The 23,419-nt window shown below is 44.5% G+C and overlaps 1 protein-coding gene across 1 annotated transcript; it reads right to left on the bottom strand.

The window, feature by feature from the left end:
- Positions 1-1,299: 1,299 nt before the first annotated feature.
- LOC100380649 (hamartin) lies at positions 1,300-22,474 on the bottom strand. Its single transcript, XM_045690001.1, has 22 exons — positions 22,187-22,474; positions 17,378-17,580; positions 17,107-17,210; positions 16,798-16,950; positions 16,492-16,636; positions 16,183-16,337; positions 15,966-16,039; positions 15,637-15,815; positions 15,212-15,324; positions 14,406-14,571; positions 9,889-9,989; positions 9,687-9,765; positions 9,446-9,535; positions 7,456-8,074; positions 6,792-6,835; positions 5,530-5,696; positions 5,006-5,188; positions 4,793-4,903; positions 4,494-4,616; positions 3,989-4,176; positions 3,663-3,839; positions 1,300-3,521 (listed from the first exon to the last, which is right to left on the bottom strand). The coding sequence occupies exons 2-22, from the start codon at positions 17,484-17,486 to the stop codon at positions 2,780-2,782; spliced, it is 3,822 nt and encodes a 1,273-aa protein (XP_045545957.1). The 5' UTR covers positions 17,487-17,580; positions 22,187-22,474; the 3' UTR covers positions 1,300-2,779.
- Positions 22,475-23,419: the final 945 nt, after the last annotated feature.

The raw sequence follows: 23,419 nt of genomic DNA, 5'->3' as shown, positions 1-23,419 counted from the left end.
AGTTTAGAACTATTTGATGCTTCGGAAATAGTCAGACTACACTGAACAAAAATATAAAACGCAACAAAATGTTGTTCCCATGTTTCATGAGCTGAAATAAAATATCCCAGAAATGTTCCATAAGCACAAAAAGCTTATTTCTCTTACATTTTGTGAACAAATTTGTTTACATTTCTGTTAGTGAACATTTCTACTTTGCCAAGATAATCCATCCACTTGACAGGTGTGGCATATGAAGAAGCTGATTAAAAAGCATGATCACTACACAGGTGCACCTTGTGCTGGGTACAATTAAAGGCCACTAAAATGTGCAGTTTTGTTACAACACAATGCCACAGATGTCTCAAGTTGAAGGAATGTGCAATTGGCATGCTGACTGCAAGAATGTTCACCAGAGCTGTTGCCAGAAAATTGAATGTTAATTTCTCTACCACAAGCCGCCTCCGTCATTTTAGAGAATTTGGCAGTACTTCCAAACTGCCTCACAACCGCAGACAAGTGTACAGCGTCGTGTGTTCGAGCGGTTTGCTTATGTCAAAGTTGTGACCAGAGTGCCCCATGGTGGCAGTAGGGTTATGGTATGGGCAGGCATAAGCTACAGACAACAAACACAATTGTGTTTTATCAATGGCAATTTGAATGCACAAAAATACCGTGATGAGACCCTGACACTCAAATTGTTAAGGTAGCTGTGCCCAACAAATGCATATCTGTATTCCCAGTCATTTGAAATCGATAGATTAAGGCCTAATAAATATATTTCAATTGACTGATTTTCGCAAATGAACTGTAACCCAGTAAAAACATTTTTGAAAAGTTGCATGATGCATTTATATTTTTGATCTGTATATTTCAGCAAGGTTGAAGTGTTATGATTGAGCTAGTTTGATACATGACTATTACATTCTAAGCTGTCTTTTTGTACCAGTAACCATTTCATATATTTGACGAGTAATAATGCAACAGATAACAATTGCACATTTTATATATAGTATTTACACAAATACATCCTGTAGCGCCCACTGACAGTATTTGACCTTAGACAATTATTGTCTATGGACTTGTTCGCTCCAATCTACCAGACTGGCTTACCTGTTGATTGTTTGTAAGTCGCTCTGGATAAGAGCGTCTGCTAAATGACTAAAATGTAAAATGATTGAACCACTGCAGGAAAAGGCTGAGTATTTAGAACAACAGTGCTCTCTAGTGGGGAATGAGAGAATTGTTTAGGGGTCAGTTTGAGCCTTGAAGTCGAGTTGTGTGACTATAGAAAATGAAATGAAAAACATTCAGAGGATCTGTAGTGCAAAACATTGAAGACGATTTTTATTGTTCACAGTTAAACACAAGCAACTGCTTTTAAGAACTTCGTTTTTTTGCCTTTTTTCAAAAATCCCAGTTCAAGCTTTCCATTCAGTCCACGCTTGATTGTACCTTCCATCTTGGGTTTGTTGTAGTTCCTACTACTATACTGTTGGCATTAAAGTTGATTGTTGAACATGCTTTAGATAGCAAGGCAGAGGGAATAACAGCTGAAGTTCAGAGTGGACAACAGGATTTATGACCATTTAAACACATGGAAGAACCCAAAAGAAAGAGGCAATTCTGACTGTCATAGGTCAGTAGGACCAATAAGAATCAATTGGCAGAAACTTTTTTTTTTTCCTTTTCAGACTCACTGTAGCTATAACAAGAGGATGACACATGCAAACCTTTTATACAGCAATCAGCCCTTTTGAGAGACACCCAGATACCGAACTAGAATAGGAGCACTTGGTGAGGTCAATGAGTCATTTTGAAATGGTTGTATCTGGTAAATGTTTGGCACCGTCTTTCTGTACACTTTCGGTTAGTGAACTGGAACAGAAAATACTGCTTCACACAGGTTGATGTATTGCAAATTATTTGTCAGAATTAACATAACAAGTCTGATTTAAAGTCAAGATAAGTGGTTATCATGAGCAACATTGGTTGCAGAAAGTTACAAGTACTTTAAGTATCATATTTGTCACTACTCATAAAAAAGCATTTCTAAATGATTGCAACATGACTTAAACATACTTGCATGCATGCATACACACACACACACTAAAGGTCATTTCTGTCAGGAACATAATGAAACCAGCATGGAAAAAGCAATCCTCCTCCTATATTTTATCTACAATGAAACTCCCAGGTTCCTCCCCAAGCATAGCAGAGGAGTTGGAATCATTGACAACAATCTCATACTTGGCACAGCTCCTCCCCGAGCCTTGAGGATCACACCACCCCAACATCAGAACAGGTGCTCAAGACAACAGCCAACCAAAACCAGGCTTTCATAACCATCCTTCACACCCTACAAGACTAATACATACGAATGAAAAGGCCCTCTCTCATACTTTCTTAGTGTTTTATACTTGTCTAAGTTGTTTTGAACCCAATATGGCGTATTCTTATAACTTCAAACAACAAATTTGGAAATAGGGTCTATTTATATGAAATTGTTTCTGGAAAATAATAACTCCCAAATGTCTAGGTATATAAATGTCTAAGTATAACTGCAATCAGACCAGATATATAATGTGGTCTCTGCTGGTAGATTGTAAAATTACCTTATTTAAACCTTCCTTCATTCCCATCTTTACATCTGGGATTAAATCAGTGGTTCAAATCCTGTTGTCCACTTGAGGGAATGGGATAACACTGAATTTAACAGAGCTTTGTCTTCAACTCTTATGGTTCTACTGCTTGAAGCTCTTGCTCCAGACAACCTCTTCTCTCTCAGTTCGGTGTCTCTCTAACTGTGCTCTTGTTGTGTTTCGTTGTAGTCCATGATCCTAAATTGCTGTTGCTGTCTGGGTTGTGCTGCGCTGGCCGCTGCCGCTCCCCCTCCCCTTGCTCCTCCCATTTTCCTCCTAGGACTCTCCTGCTTGATAGCTCTTTGCCTGGTTTCAGGCGGGTGCTCCTTGACAGGCACAGTGAGAGGGGCCCCTAGTATAGAGGCAGGGACAGGCGCAAGGGTAGGGACAGGACATGTCAGAGCATTCCCCAGTGGGGGAAATAAGGGCTCCACACACAGCTCAGTCTTCAGGCCCTGTGAAAGGCCGGCCAGGTGGGGGGGCTCCTCGTCACACTGGCTTTCGCTCTTGTTCCGGAACAGCTCCCGCGCCCTCATGCCCAGGAAGCTGTTGGCGCTGGGGTAGGAGCCAACGGTGAGGGGGGCATGAGGGGCGTCAGGAGGCAGCGGGATGGCCAGGGGGGCATGGGGACAGGAAAAAGAGGGCTCCACAAGGAGAGGCAGCGGGATGGCCAGGGGGGCATGGGGACAGGAAAAAGAGGGCTCCACAAGGAGAGGCAGCGGGATGGCCAGGGTGCTGCTGGCAGAGTTGACAGGGGGCGCTTTGGGTGGGTTGTTTGCCTTTGGTTGCCCTGGCAATAAAGTGCTGCCATTGCCCCGTGGGGACTGAGATGGTCTGCTGTCAGACCACTCATTGGTCCCCAATGTGACAGGTCCATCTGGTTCCATGATACTGCCATTACCATAGCGACAAAGGAAAACATGGAGGGTGATTACTTTAATATACATTTGGCTTCCAATGGCACAAACACACATTTCTGCATGTGCATTCACAGCAATAAAGTAAGAAAATGTAACTTTAACAGTTTGACTGCCATCTCACCTAGAGTCTATAGGAGGGCCAGGATCGGTACTGCTGCCCCCTGCTGCTGAGGCTGTGGTAAGGCAGGCATGACCCTCCATCTCCAGCCTGCTATAGAGGTGCAGCAGCTCCGTTTGCAGGAGCTGTGTCGCTCTCCTCTGGGCCTGGTACCTGTTCTCTGACGCCTGTAGCTCGCCCCTGCACAGAGAGATGGATATGTTCATATCACACACTTAGAGACAAGCTGTTATGCTAACACATACATTTGTACAGAAAAACACAATCCAACTGCTTTGATCCAAATAAGTCTGAGGCCTTTTCCACCTCTAAACCCAGAGTGCACATACTTGGCCTGGCCCTTGACATCCTCCAGGAACTTCTTCTGCTCCACAATGAGGTGTTCCTTCTTGGTGAGCTGAGTCTCCAGCTCACACACCCTCTGCTGCGCTGCCTCCAGCTTCTGGCCCTGCTGCAGCAGGCTCTGCCTCAGCCTCTCAACCTCCTTCCCCCAGGACGCCTGAACCATCTGGGCCTCCTGCAGGGATAGAGAGATGGTGGTGGCATGGGGGTGACAGGGGACTATTTAAACTAGTTTGGTCAGTGGCCTCCCTGAGAGGTATTGTCTCTGGTATGTATAGGTTGTTGTTCTTTTGCCAATACATACGTATGGGAACAGGTCTCAGACAACTTTTACTACAATGGAACACAATATGGAAGACGGGCATTCTCTCATGGTGGTTACAGAAAGAAATCCATAGCAACTTTTCATTGATTCAGATTCTACACATGCTATACTATGGAGTCAGTTATTCCCCCCCCAGTTCCTCTGTCTGTGGCCCTTGGCCCCCCTACCTTGGTGTTGTCTGAGCCTGTGTGCTGCTGCTGCAGTACATCCAGCTTGTGGGCCTCCCCCAGGAGCAGCAGCTGCTTGTTCAGGAAACTCATCTGTTGCTGGGTGCTCTCACTGGTGCTCAGCTGAAGAACACACATAACCAATCAGAAGGGAGACAAACCCCACAAAGCCCTCTGTTTGGTTGATTTATGGAAACACACAAAAAAAACGAGCTTCTTAGTCCTTTAATCTATGCACATAAAGCATCTGACTGATATTTTACAGAGCAGAGGAAGTAGAGCTAGGTGAGGTGCCTCACCTTGATGGTCATCTGGTTGAGAAGGTGCCCTGTGTGACACACCTTGTTGTTGGCTCTCTGGAGATCTGCCTCCAGGTCATTCATCTTCTTCTGATACTCATTCAACTGACTCTGGAGAGGACATTCCAGAGCAGAGAGAATTCAACACAGTGCATGGACGATTTGATATACGGTATTCTGTGTGTGTGTGTGTAAATGTGGTCATGCGTCTACCTGCAGTTCCTGGTTCTTGGTGTAGTAGTCGTCCCGGCCCTGCTGTAGCTGGCGGACCTGGCTGTGTAGTCTGGTGACCACGGTCTCTCTGTCTTCCCACAGCTGTCTGCAGCGCTGCTGCTCCACCTGCAGACTCTCCTTCAGAGTCACGACGTCCACACTCTGCAGGTTCAGCTGGTCCTTCTTCAGGCGGACACACAAAACAGGGAGCCAGGATGACACACCACTCACTGTTTCTGAAGTAATCAACAATGTCATATGATTTAATAAAACATGTTTTTTTTCCTCCACCATGTGCAACACAGAGGAAAAGCTACAATACTCTATTGAACCCTCACATCCATGTGTGAGTGAGTATAACAAAGTTGGCGAGTGAAATGGATCAAGAGCAGGCTCCTGCTTCTTTCGGATTCTTTGAATTGATCACCGCTTTGACAGTTAAGGACGTTGGAATCTCCAAACAGATTTGCGCTGGTTCGGAGAAGCTACGGGACAAATCCAGGGAAGGGAGGAGCGTTCGTTACCATAGCGTTGTTCTGCTCTTCCAGTGCAGTGGCGTTGATGACGCGGCGCAGTAGACGTCGGTTGCGGACGGCATGCTGCTCCCTTTTGTAGCGCTCGTACAGCAGCTGGCTGTGCAGCAGGAGCAGCTGGCTACGCAGCGTGTGCAGCTCGTCCAGCGGAGCAGAGCCTGGGGCAGGGAGGGCAGGCACACAGAGGGTTAATGATACGGTCATAGACAGATAAATCAGGATAGACTGTATTTACACTGAGTGTACCAAACATTAAGAACACCTAATATTGAGTTGCTTGATTGTATTTCTGAAATTATTTCTAATCACAGTTCCATCTCTCCGTCAAATGCTATTCTGGGCTAAAATATCTTGAACATTGATTATTCATCTTTTATTAATGAATGAAAGCTGTATGACTAGTGCATATGTAGTCAAACTAACAGAGGGAACTGAGTAGGTGTACATAAAATAAACTGGCAGATAACATGTATGAGAATTTTACGCCGATGCCCCTGTCATTCCGGGAACTTACATAAGCTCTTGGTGGAGTTGGCTTCACAATCACTTATACATTACTTCTATAAGTTGTATAACCAGGGGATCTTATTCAATTCCAATATTTGGCAAGCGGAGCGGGAGTTTTGGCCCAGACAAGGCTGTTATACAGTGATCAGCAGCTGGAGATGGTTAAGACAGAGCCCCTTGTACCCATCCAGAGAGGATCTGATTCTCATATAGCATCTAGGATCATGTGAACTCTGCTAGTCTTTATTTTTGTTATTCTATCGCCAAGGTACTTAATGAGTCCAGGTTTTTTCCAGGATCAAAAAAGGGGCTGAGCTGGATGCCGTGTTTTTGGAATATTTTATTCTTAAAAAAAATAAATAATAATAATTCTCCATGACTGTCCAGCTTTTACTTTGGTGATCGTTAGTTCCCAAAGATATTAGAGAGAAAAAAAAAAAAAAGTCCATCATCTTTTCTACATACGTTATATCAGGTTTGAGTTGTTTAAGTTTACTGAAAGCGTTTCCATCCCGAAAATGTATAATAAAATAAACGTTTCAGAAGCCCACCAAAGGATTTCAACGGCAGAAAAGTGTGAGCATATTGTCAAATGCCCTCTGTTTCTGCATGATGTATGAAAACTACATTGTAGTCATTGTATGGTAAACACATCATGAGGCCTAAATAGCCTGAAAGCTTTCAGTGTTCCCCTGTTGCACTAGCTAGTCCAGTGTTCCTGTGGTGCTCTGGTGCTGGTTCTTTACCTCCAAAATGTGTCCAGTCAGCCGACTTGCTTGGCAAAGGTAATCTGTAAGAGAAAAAAAACAAAACAGGGGCAGCATTGGGACAGTACATCAGACCCCATATAAAAGACCTGAATGGTAGATCCCGGCCTTCTCGACCCATCTGGGCTTGGAGACACACTTTTGTGTGTGTAGGCCCTCTGTCCCAGTGAATTACATCCCTCAAACAGGGCATGGCCTGCCATTCATCTTTGGAGAAGATACTAAAGAGGTGGGGGGGAAACCTGCAAAGCCAGATCGTTCTGCACAGAACGCCAACTCTGCTGACACGGTCTCTGCTATTGTATTATTGGCTTAGGAGCGAGGACGGTGTGTGTGTGTGTGTGTGTGTGTGTGTGTGTAGGAGGGGAGTGGAGAGTGTCAGACAATGCCTGTAGTTCTCCACTGAGCATTTCCTTTGGGCTAGGGCAATGGACTGGAAAGAACCCAGCCCAATTCCAAACAGTGAGGTTCACATCACATACACTCCGTCTTCCCCTTGCCTCCAACACATACAGCACACAGAAACCCATGTTCTTGGACTAGATACTAAGACAACCCATTATTAATGGTTTTGATAGACTGATTGGCATAAAGTTGATCAGACAGTTGTGACCTGATAGATATTAAAAGCTGGGCCCCTCACCTCTTGAGCACCTTGTCGTGGGTGTCGCTGCCCTGCTGAACAAGGTGATCTAGCACCTCCAGGGGGGAAGCAGACACCATCCCCTCGCCCTCCTCCAGTCCCTCCTGCCGCTGGCACAGCCTCTCCAGGGCAGCTCTGCCCCGGGCTTCCGACGTCCTCCTCCCAACGAAGAGGGATGCAGCCCGGGGCAGAGCCAGGTCGAACAGGGCCTCGTAGGGCAGGGATGGGTTCTTCATTTGGCGGCTTGGCGAGAAAAGGCCACCGAACTTGGCCACCTCGTCCTCCAGGGCAGAGAGGCTCTGGTGGAGAGGGTGTTGGATGGGGCTGAAAGGACAGACGGGTTCAAAAGACCAGGACTGGTCCAGGGCCGAGCCCCTACTACTGTCCCCATCTCCACCAACAGCCCCCTGGGTATTCTCCAGTGCATCGTCTGAGGTCGACACAGCAATGTGGGGGTCCTGGGGCGGCACGGGGCCTCCCAGTGGGGGGTTGGGCAGGGGCTTCTCCTGGGTACCTGTCAGGGTCTCGGTGGTGCGGTAGAACGGGGAATCAAAGCTCCTCAGGCCGGCCAAGTCCCGCTTGTCCTCAGTGATTTTCAGGAGCTCCTCTGAGATGGCAGCTGGTGAGTTTTTGGAGAAGTAAAACGGGAGACATGAGGCTTGTAGTGGAACAGGCTTTTGAGTCATTGGTGACTAGCTCTATGAAATGTACACACACAAAAGTATATGGACACCGCTTCAAATTAGTGTATTCGGCTAGTTCAGCCACACCCGTTACTGACAGGTGTATAAAATCGAGCACACAGGCACGCAATCTCCATAGACAAACATTGGCAATAGAATGGCCTCAGTGAAGAGCTTTGTGACTTTCAACATGGCACCGTCATTGGATGCCACCTTTCCAACAGGTCAGTTCATCACATTTCTGCCCTGCTAGAGCTGCCCCGGTCAACTGTAAGTGCTGTTATTGTGAAATGGAAACATCTAGAGGCAACAACGGCTCAGTCGCGAAGTGGTTGGCCACACAAGCTCACAGAACAGGACCGCCGAGTGCTGAAGCGTGTAAAAATTGTCTGTCCTTGGTTGCAACACACCGAGTTCCAAACGGCCTCTGGAAGCAACGTCAGCACAATAACTGTTCATCGGGAGCTTCATGAGATGGGTTTCCATGGCCGAGCAGCCACACACAAGCCTAAGATAACCATGTGCAATGCCAAGCGTCAGCTGGAGTGGTGTAAAGCTTGGACTCTGGAGCAGTGAAAGCGCGTTCTCTGGAGTGTTGAATCACGGTTCACCATCTGGCAGTCCGACAGACGAATCTGGGTTTGGCAGATGCCAGGAGAACGCTACCTTCCCCAATGCATAGTGCCAACTGTCAAGTTTGGTGGAGGAGGAATAATGGTCTGGGTCCAGGCCCCTGAGTTCCAGTAAAGACAAATCTTAGCTCTACAGCACACAATGACATTCTAGAAGATTGGACTCTGGAGCAACTTGTTGGCAAAAGTTTGGGGAAGGTACTTTCCTGTTTCAGAATGACAATTCCCGTGCACAAAGCGAGTTCCATACAGAAATGGTTTGTCGAGTTCAGTGTGGAAGAACTTGACTGGCCTGCACAGAGCCCTGACCTTGGCTGCTTCTACAAGGTGGCACCATCAAACATAAGGCCACCCATGAATTGGAACGCTGACTGCAAGCCAGGCCTAATATCAGTGCCCGACCTCACGAATGCTCATGGCTGAATGTAAGCAAGTCCCCGCAGCAATGTCCCAACATCTAGTGGAAAGCCTTCCCATAAGAGTGGAGGCTGTTATAGCAGCAAGGGGGGGGGGGGTGCGCGTCTACATATTAACGCCCATGATTTTGGAATGAGATGGTCGACGAGCAGGTGTCCACATACTTTTGGTCATGTAGTGTATATGGTTCACTCTCATTCAACTGAAATGTTATGTCAACCTCATTTAGACCAGCTCACTCCCAATCCTTGTACTCACTCTCTTCCCTCTCCTTCTCTGTCCTCTGCTGAAGCTCCTGCTCCTTCATAAAGACTGACAGCATCATGGAAATGGTCTCACCACCTACATCTAGTAGGCAAAAGACAGCCAATAAAAACATTTATGTAAAACAGAGAACATGGACTGACAATGTTTAAAAACCAAGGACTTTGTAAAAAGCATACAAATTGTAATATCTATTTCCACATTTTTTTTTTGACGACTGACCTCTGTTGATGACTTCTTCCCCCCTTTTCAGGATCTCTGATTGGTTCCTGCCTCACCAGGCTGGGTTTGGCTGCTTCTACAGGGTGACCATCCTGAAAGTGAACAGTTGTGTTATTCACAAGTTTTTATTTAACAAGGAAGTCCTGCCAAGTTCTCTACTTACTACACTACAAAAGGCCAGAATGCCCATTGTGGGAATTGATGTCATACTGTACCTTCTGTGGTGGACTGGTGGTGTTGGAGAGCAGGGTGATGATAGTGAAATCAGAGGGGGTGTGGGGCGGGGAGGAGGTGGCAGGAGTGCCTTTGCCACCTGCTGACAGAACCCAGTAATTAGGAGAAAATAAACAACCAAAAATGTCATGTAGGATTAACACTAGAACCGCTAAAGCAGTCATTTTCACTGCTCATGAAAAGCTTTAAAAAAAAAAAATATATTATTTATTTTTTTATTACACACACACTGTCATTTTTAAAGTTCCCCTCCATCCTTGGCTTTTCCTGAATAAGTCTACATACTTTCAGTGTCAGAATATTAATATCAAAGTTAGAAGCAGTTTTAGGAGGGCATGCAATTTTTGTTAAATGGTTTTCCCGCCTCCAAAAAGTAAAAAAATTCAAATAATAAAATAGGGCCTGCTCAGCTCCTTGTTCCAACAGTTGAAAGTGCCCAGCTGGTAATCACCCTCGAAACTGAACAGAAACTATACCGAAATGAATTTTACACATAACAGATGAAAAATATTAAGTAAAGTATGTTGGGGGAGAATGGATGAGAGAGAGAAAGCGAACGATGCCCAATTATGTAAATCACCAATTGTGAATGAAGAACAGGGCGGGCAATTCTATTGTATTGATCCATTGAAATTACACTAAACAAAAATAAATCGCAACATGTTACAATAAAGACTTTACTGAGTTAGTTCATATGAAAGGAAATCCGTCAATTGACAAATTCATTAGGCCCTAATCTATGGGTTTCACACGAATAAGAAACATAGATATGCAATGGGTTTTTTTTAAAGTAGGGGCGTAAATCAGAAAACCAGTCAGTATTTTATGTGACCACCATTTGCCTCACGCAGCACGACACATTTCCTTTGCAGAGTTGATCAGGCTGTTGATTGTGGCCTGTGGAATGTTGTCCCACTCTTCAAATGGCTGTGCGAAGTTGCTGGATATTGGCGGGAACAGGAACACGCCGTCTTACACGTCGATCCAGAGCAAGCCAAACATGGTCAACGGGTGACATGTCTGGTGAGTATGCCAGGCCATGCAATAACTAACATTTTCAGCTTCCAGGAATTCTATACAGACCCTTGAAATGGGGTTGTGCATTATCATGCTGAAACATGAGGTGATTGCGGCAGATGAATGGCACAACAATGGGCCTCAGGATCTTGTCATGTGCATTGATTTTTTTTAAATATTTGTTGTCCGTAGCTTATGCCTGCCCACATCACAACCCCACCATGGGGCACTCGGTTCACAACGTTAACATCAGCAAACCGCTGGCCCACATGCCTTTCACACTGCCACAGTTGAAAACCTGGATTCATCCGTGAAGAGCATACTTCACCCGCGTGCCACTGGCCATCGAAGGTGAGCCTTAGCCCACTGAAGTCGGTTGTGATGCCGAACTGCAGTCAGGTCAAGACCCTGGTTAGAATGACGAGCACGCAGATGAGCTTCCCTGAGACGGTTTCTGACCATTGTACAGAAATTCTTTGATTGGGCAAACAGTTTCCTCATTTGTCCAGGTGGCTGGTCTCAGACGATCCCGCAGGTGAAGAAAGCCGGATGTGAAGGTCCTGGGCTGGCATGGTTACAGGTGGTCTGCGCTTGTGAGGCCGGTTGGATATACTGCCAAATACTCTAAAATGACATTGGCCTCCAGCTTACGGTAAAGAAATGAACATTCAATCAATCCTTTGGACCGTGCATCTTGGTGGGTGGGGTATTTTATTTATAAAAATAAATGTGTTACCGTGTTCCAACACATATGCCTTCAAGTTGCAACAAAACACACTCCAAAAATGTTTTGTTGAGCACCTGATTGAAACAGTTTTGCTTTTACATATAGCCTACAGTAACATACGTTTACTTGAAAAAAAAATATATATATTCTAATGTTACCCAAGGCCTTCAAACAACCAAATGATTCATTTTGCTACAGCATATGAAATATATTACACTGTTAGAATGGTGCAGACTGCTCATTAGCTGGGGGGCGCACGCTCCCCAAGCGAGGCCCAGCGGTTCTAGTATTAATCACAACAACTTTTACCCCCCCTATCAAATCTATATAAAGCACACAACACATAATGTGGTAATATGGCTTTGTAGACTATTCCAGCTTTAAACCGGTTTAATAGAGAAACTGGTTCCACAACACATTTTTGAAGTGTAAAGAGACGGTTCTGGTATCAAATCTGACATTCCCAAGCCACTTCGAGGTAGTGTGGGACACTTCTACACCAGATTACACTGTACCATTCAGAGGGGGTAAAGACAATTGCTTTCCAATGCCAGTCTATTTCTAATGGTGCAGACACGCATAAAGTGTGAAGGTGGCTAATTTAAGAGTAGTGTCTAACAAAACACAGAGGGTGTTATTTAATGGAAGCCTCTTCAACATAATCCAGGTAGAGTCTTAAATTCCCCAGGGCAGCTGTCTAGGCCCCTTACTCAATGCCAGTGGTATGTATTTAGTTAAGTTTTGAAAAAAGTAAAGCCAGTGTGTCTACGCATGTAGATTACCACACTATGCACATCAGCTACTACAGCGAGTGAAATCACTGCAACACTTAAGAGCTGCAGTTAGTTTTAGAATGAGTGGCAAGGAATAAGTTAAACCTAAATATTTAAAAAACTAAAAGCATTGTATTTGGGACAAATCATTCACTAAACCTCAACAATCTTGTAATAAATAATTTGGAAATTGAGCAAGATGAGGGGACTGAACCACTTGGAGTAAACCTGGATTGTGTACTGTCATGGTCAGAACATGTTGATACAAAGGTAGCTGAGATGGAGAGAAGTCGGAAAATTACAATTGGCTCAGAACAGGGCAGCATTGCTGGCCCTTAAATGTACACGGAAAGCTAACAATAATATGCATTTAAAATCTCTCATGGCTCAAAGTGGAGGAGAGATTGACTTCATCACTAGTTGTTTTTGTATGAAGTGTTGACATGCTGAATGCACCAAGGTGTCTGTTTAAACTACTAGCACACAGCTTGGACACCCAGGCATACCCCACAAGTCAGACTATGGGAGGCACACAGTACTACATGGAACTCTATTCCACATCAGGTAACTGATGCAAGCAGTAGAATCAGATTTTAAAAACATTTTAAAAATACACCTTATGGAAAAGCGGGGACTGTGGACACAGGATTAGACACACACGGATGTTGCATTGTAAATATGTGATCATGGAGTATTTTTTATCTTTATTTAACTAGGCAAGTCAGTTAAGAACAAATTCTTATTTTTCAATGACGGCCTAGGAACAGTGGGTTAACTGCCTTGTTCAGGGGCAGAACGACAGATTTTTACCTTGTCAGCTCGGGGATTCAATCTTGCAACCTTTCGGTTACTAGTCCAATGCTCTAACCACTAGGCTACCTGCCACCCTATAGTAGTGGCCTGAGGGAACACATTAAATGTATTGGGTAAAGTTATGAAATGTCATAATATTTTAAACTGTATAACTGCCTTAATGTTGCAGGATCCCAGGATGAGTAGCTGCTGTCTTGGCAGGAACTAATGGGGATCCTTAATCAATACAAATAGTGTAAACAGAAAAGTTGAAGACAGATCATACGTGTAAAGACGCATGTTAGGATCATTTTCTACAGCATGTTACATCATACAAATCAATATTGTTTATTCAATCTATATCAATCTCACAACGCTTAATTCAGTCAAGGGAACCATTAGTTAGTTATCGACCTGATAAAGATGAGCAAAAAATAAATACTGAGCTATTTTGTATGCAAAAAAAAGGGGGGAAATTATATTTTATGCTAACACAACTGCTCAGAGAAATATTTTAACAAGTATTATTAAAAAAAGATAAGGGTGAAACGTATTGGCAACCCTGTTTTCAGTACACCCTGCGAGGGTAAAGACAGCCTTTTTCTAAAATCTTATGAGATTTGAGAACACATTGGGAGGGATATTAGACCATTGGTCCTGGGGGGGGCCCCTTGTTAAGGTCAACAGCATCATGAACTTTACCATGTAGCCAAAAACCTGGTTGCCTCTGCCAGGAGGATGACACTTGGCCGCAAGTGAATCATCCCAAGCACTAATCAAAATCCAAAGAAAAAGGTTAATTGTCCACAAACAAAAAAAATCAACAATGGCCATCTCAGTCTCCGGACTTAAACCCATTTAAAACCTGTGGTTTGAATTGAAGAGGGCAGTCCATAAGAGCAGACAAAGGATATCAAGGATCTGGAAAGATTCTGTATGGAGGAATGGTCAAGATCCATCCAAACATGTTCTCCAATCTAATAAAACATTTATTGCAAGGGGAGGGTGCTAGATTACTGAAAGCAGGAGAGGCAATCTTTTTTATTATTACTCGTTAAACAAAAAAAGTGCATACAAAATAGCTCAGTATTTGTATTATTCATTTTAGTATTTTTTTGCTCCTCTTCATCAAGGGTGCAAATAATGATGGACCTGACTATGTTGTAATAGTTGAATGATCCCTTGTCACCTGATGTGCTGTGGACGCGGTGGCCTGGGAGGTGAGAGGCACTATGGGAGAGCTCTTGGTTGGGTGACATGCCCCTAGAGGAAGGGGGAGTGGCCATGCCACACAGGGAGGAGGGACTCCAAAGTTCCTTTACCCCACAGGTGGAGTCGAGTTCACAGCTAGAGTTCTATAGGAAGACATTCACAATGTTACAGGTTAAGTGATAATTACGCATAATTATGCTTAAATGTTTGATAAATAACAGATGTAATATACTATAAAATTGTATCTGGAAATTAGGCTAGTGTTTTCCAGGATCTCAGTTTCCTACCGACGAATCCTCAGACAGACCCAGAGGGCTGAACAACACCAGAACCCCCTGCACGGGCGGCTCACAAAGAGAGGGACAGACAGTGTCGCCAGGGCAACCAGCCCCTGTGACAAACCACAGTGGAGTGACAGGGCGGGGGCGTGTTTTCTGCTTTCTAAGGCCTGACACCACCGCCCGCGCCGATGATTCAAAGCACCCCCCCTCCGAAGCGCACCCTCCCACCACTCCTCTCTGAAATAAAGGGGGCGATTCATCAGCCCGGAGAGGAGGAGGGGGATCAGGGACAATTGACTAACCAGCGTCTGACACAGCCAATATATTAAGTGTAAACAAACTCTGCAAAACAAGAAGTGAATAGAGAAGAAGCAGCAGATAGCAGTGGCTGCCCACTCTTCAACAAACCCTGTTTCCATCTAGGGACTAATCTGGACACAATTACCATAGGTCAGTGCAGTGAAATGTTGTGCAACAGGAATGCTGTGTGACTATGTGTTACCTGACTTCTGGAGGTCTGGGGGCTGCGATACAAGGACTGTGTCCCCGGGAGAGGGGCCAGGGGAGGTGGCAGTGGCTGGCGGGGGGTAGAGAAAGGTGTTGAAGAGGAGCTTCCTGTGGGGTAGAGAGGAAAATAATCAAATCAGTCTGACTCACTGACGCCCATATCCATGTGTTAAATCTTCCATTCATTCACCATTGTTATCAACAACACCATCACCTCATGACAAGTCATTATTACAATCCAACTAAAGCGTCTGGCAGCCAAACATTAGACACATTTCAGATGATTGATAGTCTGAGAATTCACGTGACTCAGTGAAAAAAAAAAAAGAACACATTTTAGACATGAACAGTGAGAACACCAATCAAACTTATGACATTCCTATCCACCAATGGGAGGTGAGGGAGGGGGTGTGTTCTCACCGTAGCTGTTGTGGAAGTCTGTGTAGGGGCTGGAGACGGACTCTTGCGGGCGGAGCTCCGGGTGGGGGTAGAAGTTCCCGGGCATGGTCGCATAGCCTTCCTCACACGACGCCTCCTTGGGGTCCAGAGACACTTTGGCACACTCTATAACGATGTCATGAATCTCAAACTTCTTCCACCTGCAGAGGTCCAGCATGGTCAATCACATTGAGGAAAACTATGTAATAATAATAATAATAATCTCTAATTTGTCAGCAGATAAGCTCTTTTTTTGGTTGACAGAATATGGTGCATAAACAAGTGAAGCTGGAGAGCTGTGATTGACTGACCTGGTGGGATCAAGCTCATGGTCTTTAGTTCCAGTCACTAGTTCTGGATGGATACGGACATGTTCCAGCATTGGCTGCAAAAAAAACACATTAAAAAAAAATATTGGGGAAAGCACAAAGGATTAGATCAATTTCTATCGGTAGAACATCTTCCTGAAGCCAAAATCAATAGAATAAAAATCTAAATTAAAGATTGCTCAAATGCAAAATCTCTCACCTTCACCACTTCCTCAAAGGTGTCCACGTTCTCCTTCATGTTGTAGTGGGAGCGCAGGTAGGACACAAAGTTGCATGGGTACATGCCGTAGAGACGGTGGAAGAGCGAGTAGATACTGGCGTGCAGGTGAATGAGGAACACCTCGGAGATGTGCCCTGGGGGAAGCAAGAGGAACATGATGTCAGGTCAGAGGCAGTGTGAACAAAAACAGTCCATCTAAAACCATGCCTGGCTCTCAACCATTCCCAATATTTTTATTGTCTTCTATCTTAATAAAATAGCTCCTCGGAGTCTTTTCTCAGGGATTACCTGGGTTCTTCAGGTTCCAGGAAGCCAGGCGACCAAAGATGTCAAAGAACTCATACAGGTGTTGTTTGCCAGCCTGGGGGATCATGGGGAGCAGAGTGATCAACACCAGGACTCCAGTTATGAGGACCATCACGTCTAAATCCGTCTGTACACAACGGGAAGAAAAACAGTCAACATTAGCATACATATGAAAGATGTCCAGGACACTTGATTTAATAAACTTGTGTTTCAAAGTATTATTTTTTTTAAACAAAAGCTGTCTATATAGGAGACCTCTGTGGCTAATGGCACATCTTTCCCTCTTACCTTGAGGCATTTAAGCAGTGAGAGAAGCAGCGGGTAGCGGGCAATCTTGTGGATCCAGGAAGGCTGCTTGCGGACCACGTGGCCTAGCAGGGTGAGGGTAGGCAGCCGGCAGGCCTGTTTGGTCATACACTCGTTCATCTTGTCCAGTAGGTGCTGTGGTGGGTAAATGAAAAACATTGAGCTATAAGACAATCATATGTATTCATTGTTTCACAATGCATGAGTATAAGTTATTGAATTAACATTGTAACCCCATTTTTCATCAGTCTCTTGCAATATAAGGTGATGGTGGGGTTCGGCAGATCTCACCTTATCATGTGGCTCTCTGACTGAGGAGAGAATATGAATGGCCTGGGCCGAATTAGTCTCCAGGAAGTAGTCCACCAGTCCATTCAGCAGCATGGCCCCTCGCTCTGCACAGAGAGGAGGGAATAATTAACATAGTCCCAACATCCACATTATGGTCCACAATATGGCTGCATAATTGAAATGGCCAGAGCCCTCTAATAAAATCAGAGTACAGGATAAAAGGCTGCCTGACCAAGTCCAAAAACAACTTATTAAAAAGCCAAGTTCTCACCAGTGCTGAGATGCTCATTGATAAGGCCTTTAATCTCCTCCAGTTCGTGGATGTCGGAGGATTCCAGGAGAGGGAGGAGGTCCCCTATGTTGGGCTGCTCTCTCGCCATGGTGACAGTGGTGTCCCAGTCGTATCTCTCAGTGTCCTGCTGCCCTGCCTGGAGGGCTCCCTGAGCCTCCGGCCAATACAGTCTCCAGGCACCACTACAGGACAGGGCAAGCAACAGGGTCAAACCTGACTCAACACAAGTCAGAGAACTTCAGTGATATGTAGGTTATTAGATACAACTTAACACCGCTGGGATTCTAGAAAAGCATCAATTGTATTAACATATGATTATGACCCTCGTAAAGCCTAATCTAAAAAAAAAGTCATAGTGCACAGACAAAATGTAGGAAATTAGCAATGTTATTAATGGAACTTAGCCTGCTGTAGCTGATACACATTGGTATGATTAGGCTTGTTACAATGCAGCTCCTAATTGCTAAGGGTATAAATAAGGCCACCAATAGGTACACAGTGTGCTTTTAATATAGCCATGAGAAATCTAGCACAATAGTTAAGAAAGCAGTGAAACACTGACAAATTCAAATGAATTTCTCTGACCACACTTGGCCCAATAGAACAGACAAAAACACAATCTTAGTCATCTCTGTGCCCACAACTTAAACAACCATGCTTAATACAAGAGACAGAAAATGATCCTCTCCAGCCAACAGTGGTTTGTCATATTCTGAGTGTTCACAGAATCCCTCTCCGTCTCAGCGACTCAACCTTTCAAAGGAAAAGAGGCCAAAGGAGGCATCCAAATCTCCAGCTGACAAGTGGGCATAAATAATTATGATAGGCAGGTCAATATCACCCGGATGTCAATCCCCCATGGTCCCTGGTGGGTAGGAGCGTTGGGCCAGTAACCTAAAAGGTTGCTGGATCGAATCCCCGAGCTGACAAGGTAAAAATCTGTCATTCTGCCCCTGAGCAAGGCAGTTAACCCACTGTTCCCCAGGCGCTGAAGATGTGGATTAAAGCAGCCACCGCACCTCTCTGATTCAGAGGGGTTGGGTTAAATGCGGAAGACACATTTCAGTTGTACAAATGACTAGGTATCCCCTTCTTCCTATATGTTGGAGAGAAACAGCAAGCATGTTATTGTTTTCTTAACTCCTACTCCCATTCCAATGACAGCATTACCTTAGAGGGGGAAGGCTATAGGCCTAGCCTATTTCTGACACTCCATCTTAAAACTAGGCTACTCCCGTTTTAATCTTTATGGTGTCAGTGCGTGGCCCTGCTGAGAAGAAAGGTTGACAGGCAGGCACAACTGTTAGCCTATAGACTACAACTGTTAGCCTATAGACTACTCTGAGGCTCTCCCTCACTAGTCTCCCAAGGTATCAATTAGTTCCTTGGTCTTAGCATTGGTCTAGGGTTTTAATATTTGTTTTTGTTTTACTTTATTTAACTAGGCAAGTCAATTGAGAACAAATGATTATTTACAATGTTGGCCTACACCGGCCAAACCCGGACAACGCAGGGCCAATTGTGCACCGCCCTATGGGACTCCCAATCATGGCTGGTTGTGATACAGCCTGAATTCGAACCAGGGTGTCTGTAGTGACGCCTCTAGCACTGAGATGCAGTGCCTTAGATCGCTGCGCCACTCGGGAGCCTAACGGGTGTGTTGAATTGAATTAGGGTGTTTTCAAACTTGCAGGACCAGGGCCACAGTCAGTGGCACAACCAGGAACAACCCTCAGTGACCTCAAGAAGCAGCAGCTCTGGAGCACTCAGGAGAACACAAAGAGCCTTTATGCAGCCCCATGCACTTCCATGTAAACACTGGAAATTACATTTGGCTGTGTGCAAGCCGTTAAGCACCACCCTCATTCTCTCACAAATCATTTCACAAACAAAATCCATTTGAAGCCTTAGGCTAGATCTATGGACTCAACTGGACTAGGATTTTATAATAATTCTGTCATTGTTCCCTAGTCCTCTCCACAATCTGCAACAATGGACCCGATTTAAAAAATGTCACCTTTATTTAACCAGGTAGGCCAGTTGAGAACAAGTTCTCATTTACAACTGCGACCTGGCCAAGATAAAGCAAAGCAGTGCGACAAAAACAGAGTTAGACATGGGATAAACAAACATACAGTCAATAACACAATAGAAACATCTGTATACAGTGTGTGCAAATGATGTAAGGAGGTAAAGCAATAAATAGGCCATAGCGGCGAAGTAATTACAATTTAAACTGGAGTGATATATGTGCAGATGAGGATGTGCAAGTAAAAATACCGGTGTGCAAAAGAGCAGAAAATCTAAAACAAATATGGGGATGAAGTAGGTAGTTGGTTGGATGGGCTATTTACAGATTTGCTGCAGCTGTACACAGCCATCGGTAAGCTGCTCTGGCAGCTGAAGCTTAAAGTTAGTGAGGGAGATAGAAGTCTTCAACTTGAGTGATTTTTGCAATTCGTTCCAGTCATTGGCAGCAGAGAACTGGAAGGACAGGCGGCCAAAGGAGGTGTTGGCTTTAGGGATGACCAGTGAAATATACCTGCTGGAGCGCGTACTACGGGTGGGTGTTGCTATGATGACCAGTGAGCTGAGATAAGTCTTTGCTAGGTAAAGCTCCGCCTTATAGATGACCTGGAGCCAGTGGGTTTGGCGACGAATATGTAGCGAGGACCAGCCAACGATAGCATACAGGTCGCAGTGGTGGGTGGTATCTGGGGCTTTGGTGACAAAACAGATGGCACAGTGATAGACTGCATCCAGTTTGCTGAGTAGAGTGTTGGAGGCTATTTTGTAAATGACATCGCCGAAGTTGAGGATCGGTAGGATAGTCAGTTTTACAAGGGTGTGTTTGGCAGCATGAGTGAAGGATGCTTTGTTGCGAAATAGGAAGCCTATTCTAGATTACATTTTTGATTGGAGATGCTTAATGTGAGTCTGGAAGGAGAGTTTACAGTCTAACCAGACACCTAGGTATTTGTAGTTGTCCACATATTCTAAGTCAGAACCGTCCAGAATAGTGATGCTAGTCGGGCGGGTGTGGGCAGCGATCGGTTGAAGAGCTTGCATTTCGTTTTACTAGCATTTAAGAGCAGTTGGAGGCCACGGAAGGAGTGTTGTATGGCATTGTAGCTCGTTTGGAGGTTTGTTAACAGTGTTCAAAGAAGGGCCAGATGTATACAGAATGGTGTCATCTGCATAGAGGTGGATCAAGGAATCACCCGCATTAAGAGCGACATCATTGATATATACAGAGAAAAGAGTCGGCCTGAGAATTGAACCCTGTGGTACCCCCATAGGGACTGCCAGAGGTCCGGACAACAGACCCTCCGATTTGACACACTGAACTCGAGTTGAGAAGTAGTTAGTGAACCAGGTGAGGCAGTAATTTGAGAAACCAAGGCTATTGAGTCTGCCGATAAGAATACGGTGATTGACCGAGTTGAGTGTCTCCCGCTTTGAAGAGGGGGATGACCGGGGCCGCTTTCCAATCTTTAGGAATCTCAGACGATATGAAAGAGGTTGAACAGACAAACAATGGCAGCAGATAATTTTAGGAAGAGAGGGTCCAGATTGTCTAGCCCAGCTGATTTGTAGGGATCCAGATTTTGCCGCTTTCTTAGAACATCAGCTGTCTGGATTTGGGTGAAGGAGAAGCAGGGGGGGCTTGGGCCAGTTGATGCGGGGTGGACTTTCAGTGTCCCAAAACTTTTTGGAATTAGTGCTGCAGGATGCAAATTTCTGTTTGAAAAAGCTAGCCTTTGCTTTCCTAACTGTATATTGGTTCCTGACTTGCCTGAAAAGTTGCATATCGCAGGGACTATTCAATGCTAGTGCTCAGGAGGGAGGATAATGAGTTAGTCTATAGCACTAAATAGCCAACTGCAAAGGGACACCCCATCTAGCCTAGTAATGCAACTTGTATCATAATTTAAAGTAGTACAGTAGCTAGATACCAAATACAATATGATAATGTTATTCCTTTTTATTTACGGTTGCATGAGATGAATTACCTATGGCCATCTAGTTATACAACAGAATATGCCTACAAGTAGGAATGTACTGTAGCTGTAATATTAAATGCAATGAGATAACGTTAGCTAGCTAAATTAGTACCTATGACGCCGACGCCTCAAGCTTTGCTCAAAATGTGATGCAGAAAGCAGCTGCAACATTGCAAGAAGTTGCAGCTGAATACAACAAATATAGCTAGCTTGCGAACGTTACATCATTCACCTGTAACTGACCATGTAAAAAAAATTAATTTTTTTTTTTTTTAAATCACTATGCAGTCAAACGCAAACTAGCCAAGAATTCTCAACTACAGTATCGAGGAGTTGAGCATTATTGGCTAAACGCTAGCTAGATGTGTCGCCAGCAAGCAGACTACTGTAGCTAGCTAACGTTATCTGGAACGACCACTTACTGTCGTAAACAACTCAGGGGGAACAATGGACAGGGCTCGGTTTGTTGTATCCGAGTATCTTACATTAGTTAATCTTGGCAAGCTGAAAACTATTTCAACAGATGCATGGTCATGAAAGTAGTTAGCTAGCTATGACTCAAACCATTATTGTCAGCGTCTACAGAAATAGAATTAACGTTAGCTGAGAGTCCAAAAAAACAAGTCATTATAAACAGCTACGGCGAAGGGAAACAAAACGTGCATTTGACAGTCATGAAAGAGCATCAGAAACACAATAATTCCCACGCCTTATATTAATGACATTTTAACATCTGAAATTCACCATTATATATTTAAGTACCTCAATACATGGACCTGTTTACCTGTCAGAGTCGCTGCACTCCACAGGGCGCCGCCATCTTGAACACCTCACAGCCCCTTCCTCTGCAAGCAGCCTCCGCTGACTCGCACGCAAAGTAATCCCTGAGACATTCAGACTCTGCAGTTGCACACTGGCTAGTCTATTTATCTAAATAACGCTACAGCTACGCTTATTCAAATTGTTCCATTCTGCTGTAATCATATTTTAGTGCACCAAACTACTAATTTCCTCACTCTACGAGAAATTAAGCATTGTTTTTCTCAGGTGGAGGGATGAGTTTAAAAAGTAATGCGTTTTCGCGTGACTCATGTAGTGAGCGCATGCGCTCAACATAATGGACACATTATCTGTAGCACTATATTGAATAACTCCAATATCATATCCCATTCTCACCTCACAAATTGAATTATGCAACACAGAAATATTTTCTAAATGTTAGCTGATGGTGTTATTAGCCAACATAGGCATATTTATACAGATCAAACATTACCCAACATAAACCAAGCATTCCACTCAAAGTACCAGAAAACAGTGGGTTAAAGTACCAGAAAACAGTGGGTTAACTGCCTTGTTCAGTGGCAGAAGGACAGATTTTTATCTTGTCAGCTCTGGGATTCGATCCAGGAACTTTCAGTTACTGGCACAACGCTCTAACCACTAGGCTACCTGCCGCCCGTAAACCATGCCTCCCCTCTTTCTAGCCTCTTTCTATTAGCTTTTTATAGACACTTCATTTTATTAACTAAATTGTGTCCTGAAAAGTGCAAAGTAGGCAAGGGATAAAATACACAGCCCTGTTTACCTATTAGGGTTGCTGCAGTCCACACGTGTTATGGAACGAACAATGGCAGTATGAGATGACAGGTAGCAGTTAGAGCGTTGGGCCAGTGATCGAAAGGTTGCTAGTTTGCAATATCCTAGCCGACAAGGTGAAAAATCTGTTGAGCTGCTCTTGGCCCTTTGAGCAACGCACTTAACCCAAATTGCTTCAGGTAGACCCTGGCTTTGACCCCACTGGGATATGTATAATACATATGTGTGTGATATAGGAAAAACATAAGCAACCACAAACATTTTTTTGAGGTTAGAAAGTTTTGCTTGTAACCGTTGGGCAAGTAACCAAAAGGTTGCTGGTTCAAATCCTGGCGCTGACAAGGTGAAAAAAATCTGTCACTGTGCCCTTGAGCAAGGCATCAAATCCCAATTGCTCCAGGGGCGGTGGACAACGGGGACC

The sequence above is a fragment of the Salmo salar genome, chromosome ssa11 (genome assembly GCF_905237065.1).
Source record: "Salmo salar chromosome ssa11, Ssal_v3.1, whole genome shotgun sequence".
In the NCBI taxonomy this organism is placed as follows: domain Eukaryota; kingdom Metazoa; phylum Chordata; class Actinopteri; order Salmoniformes; family Salmonidae; genus Salmo; species Salmo salar.
The sequence above is the reverse complement of the archived record's forward strand: the minus strand, read 5'-3'. Positions and strand labels throughout refer to the sequence as shown.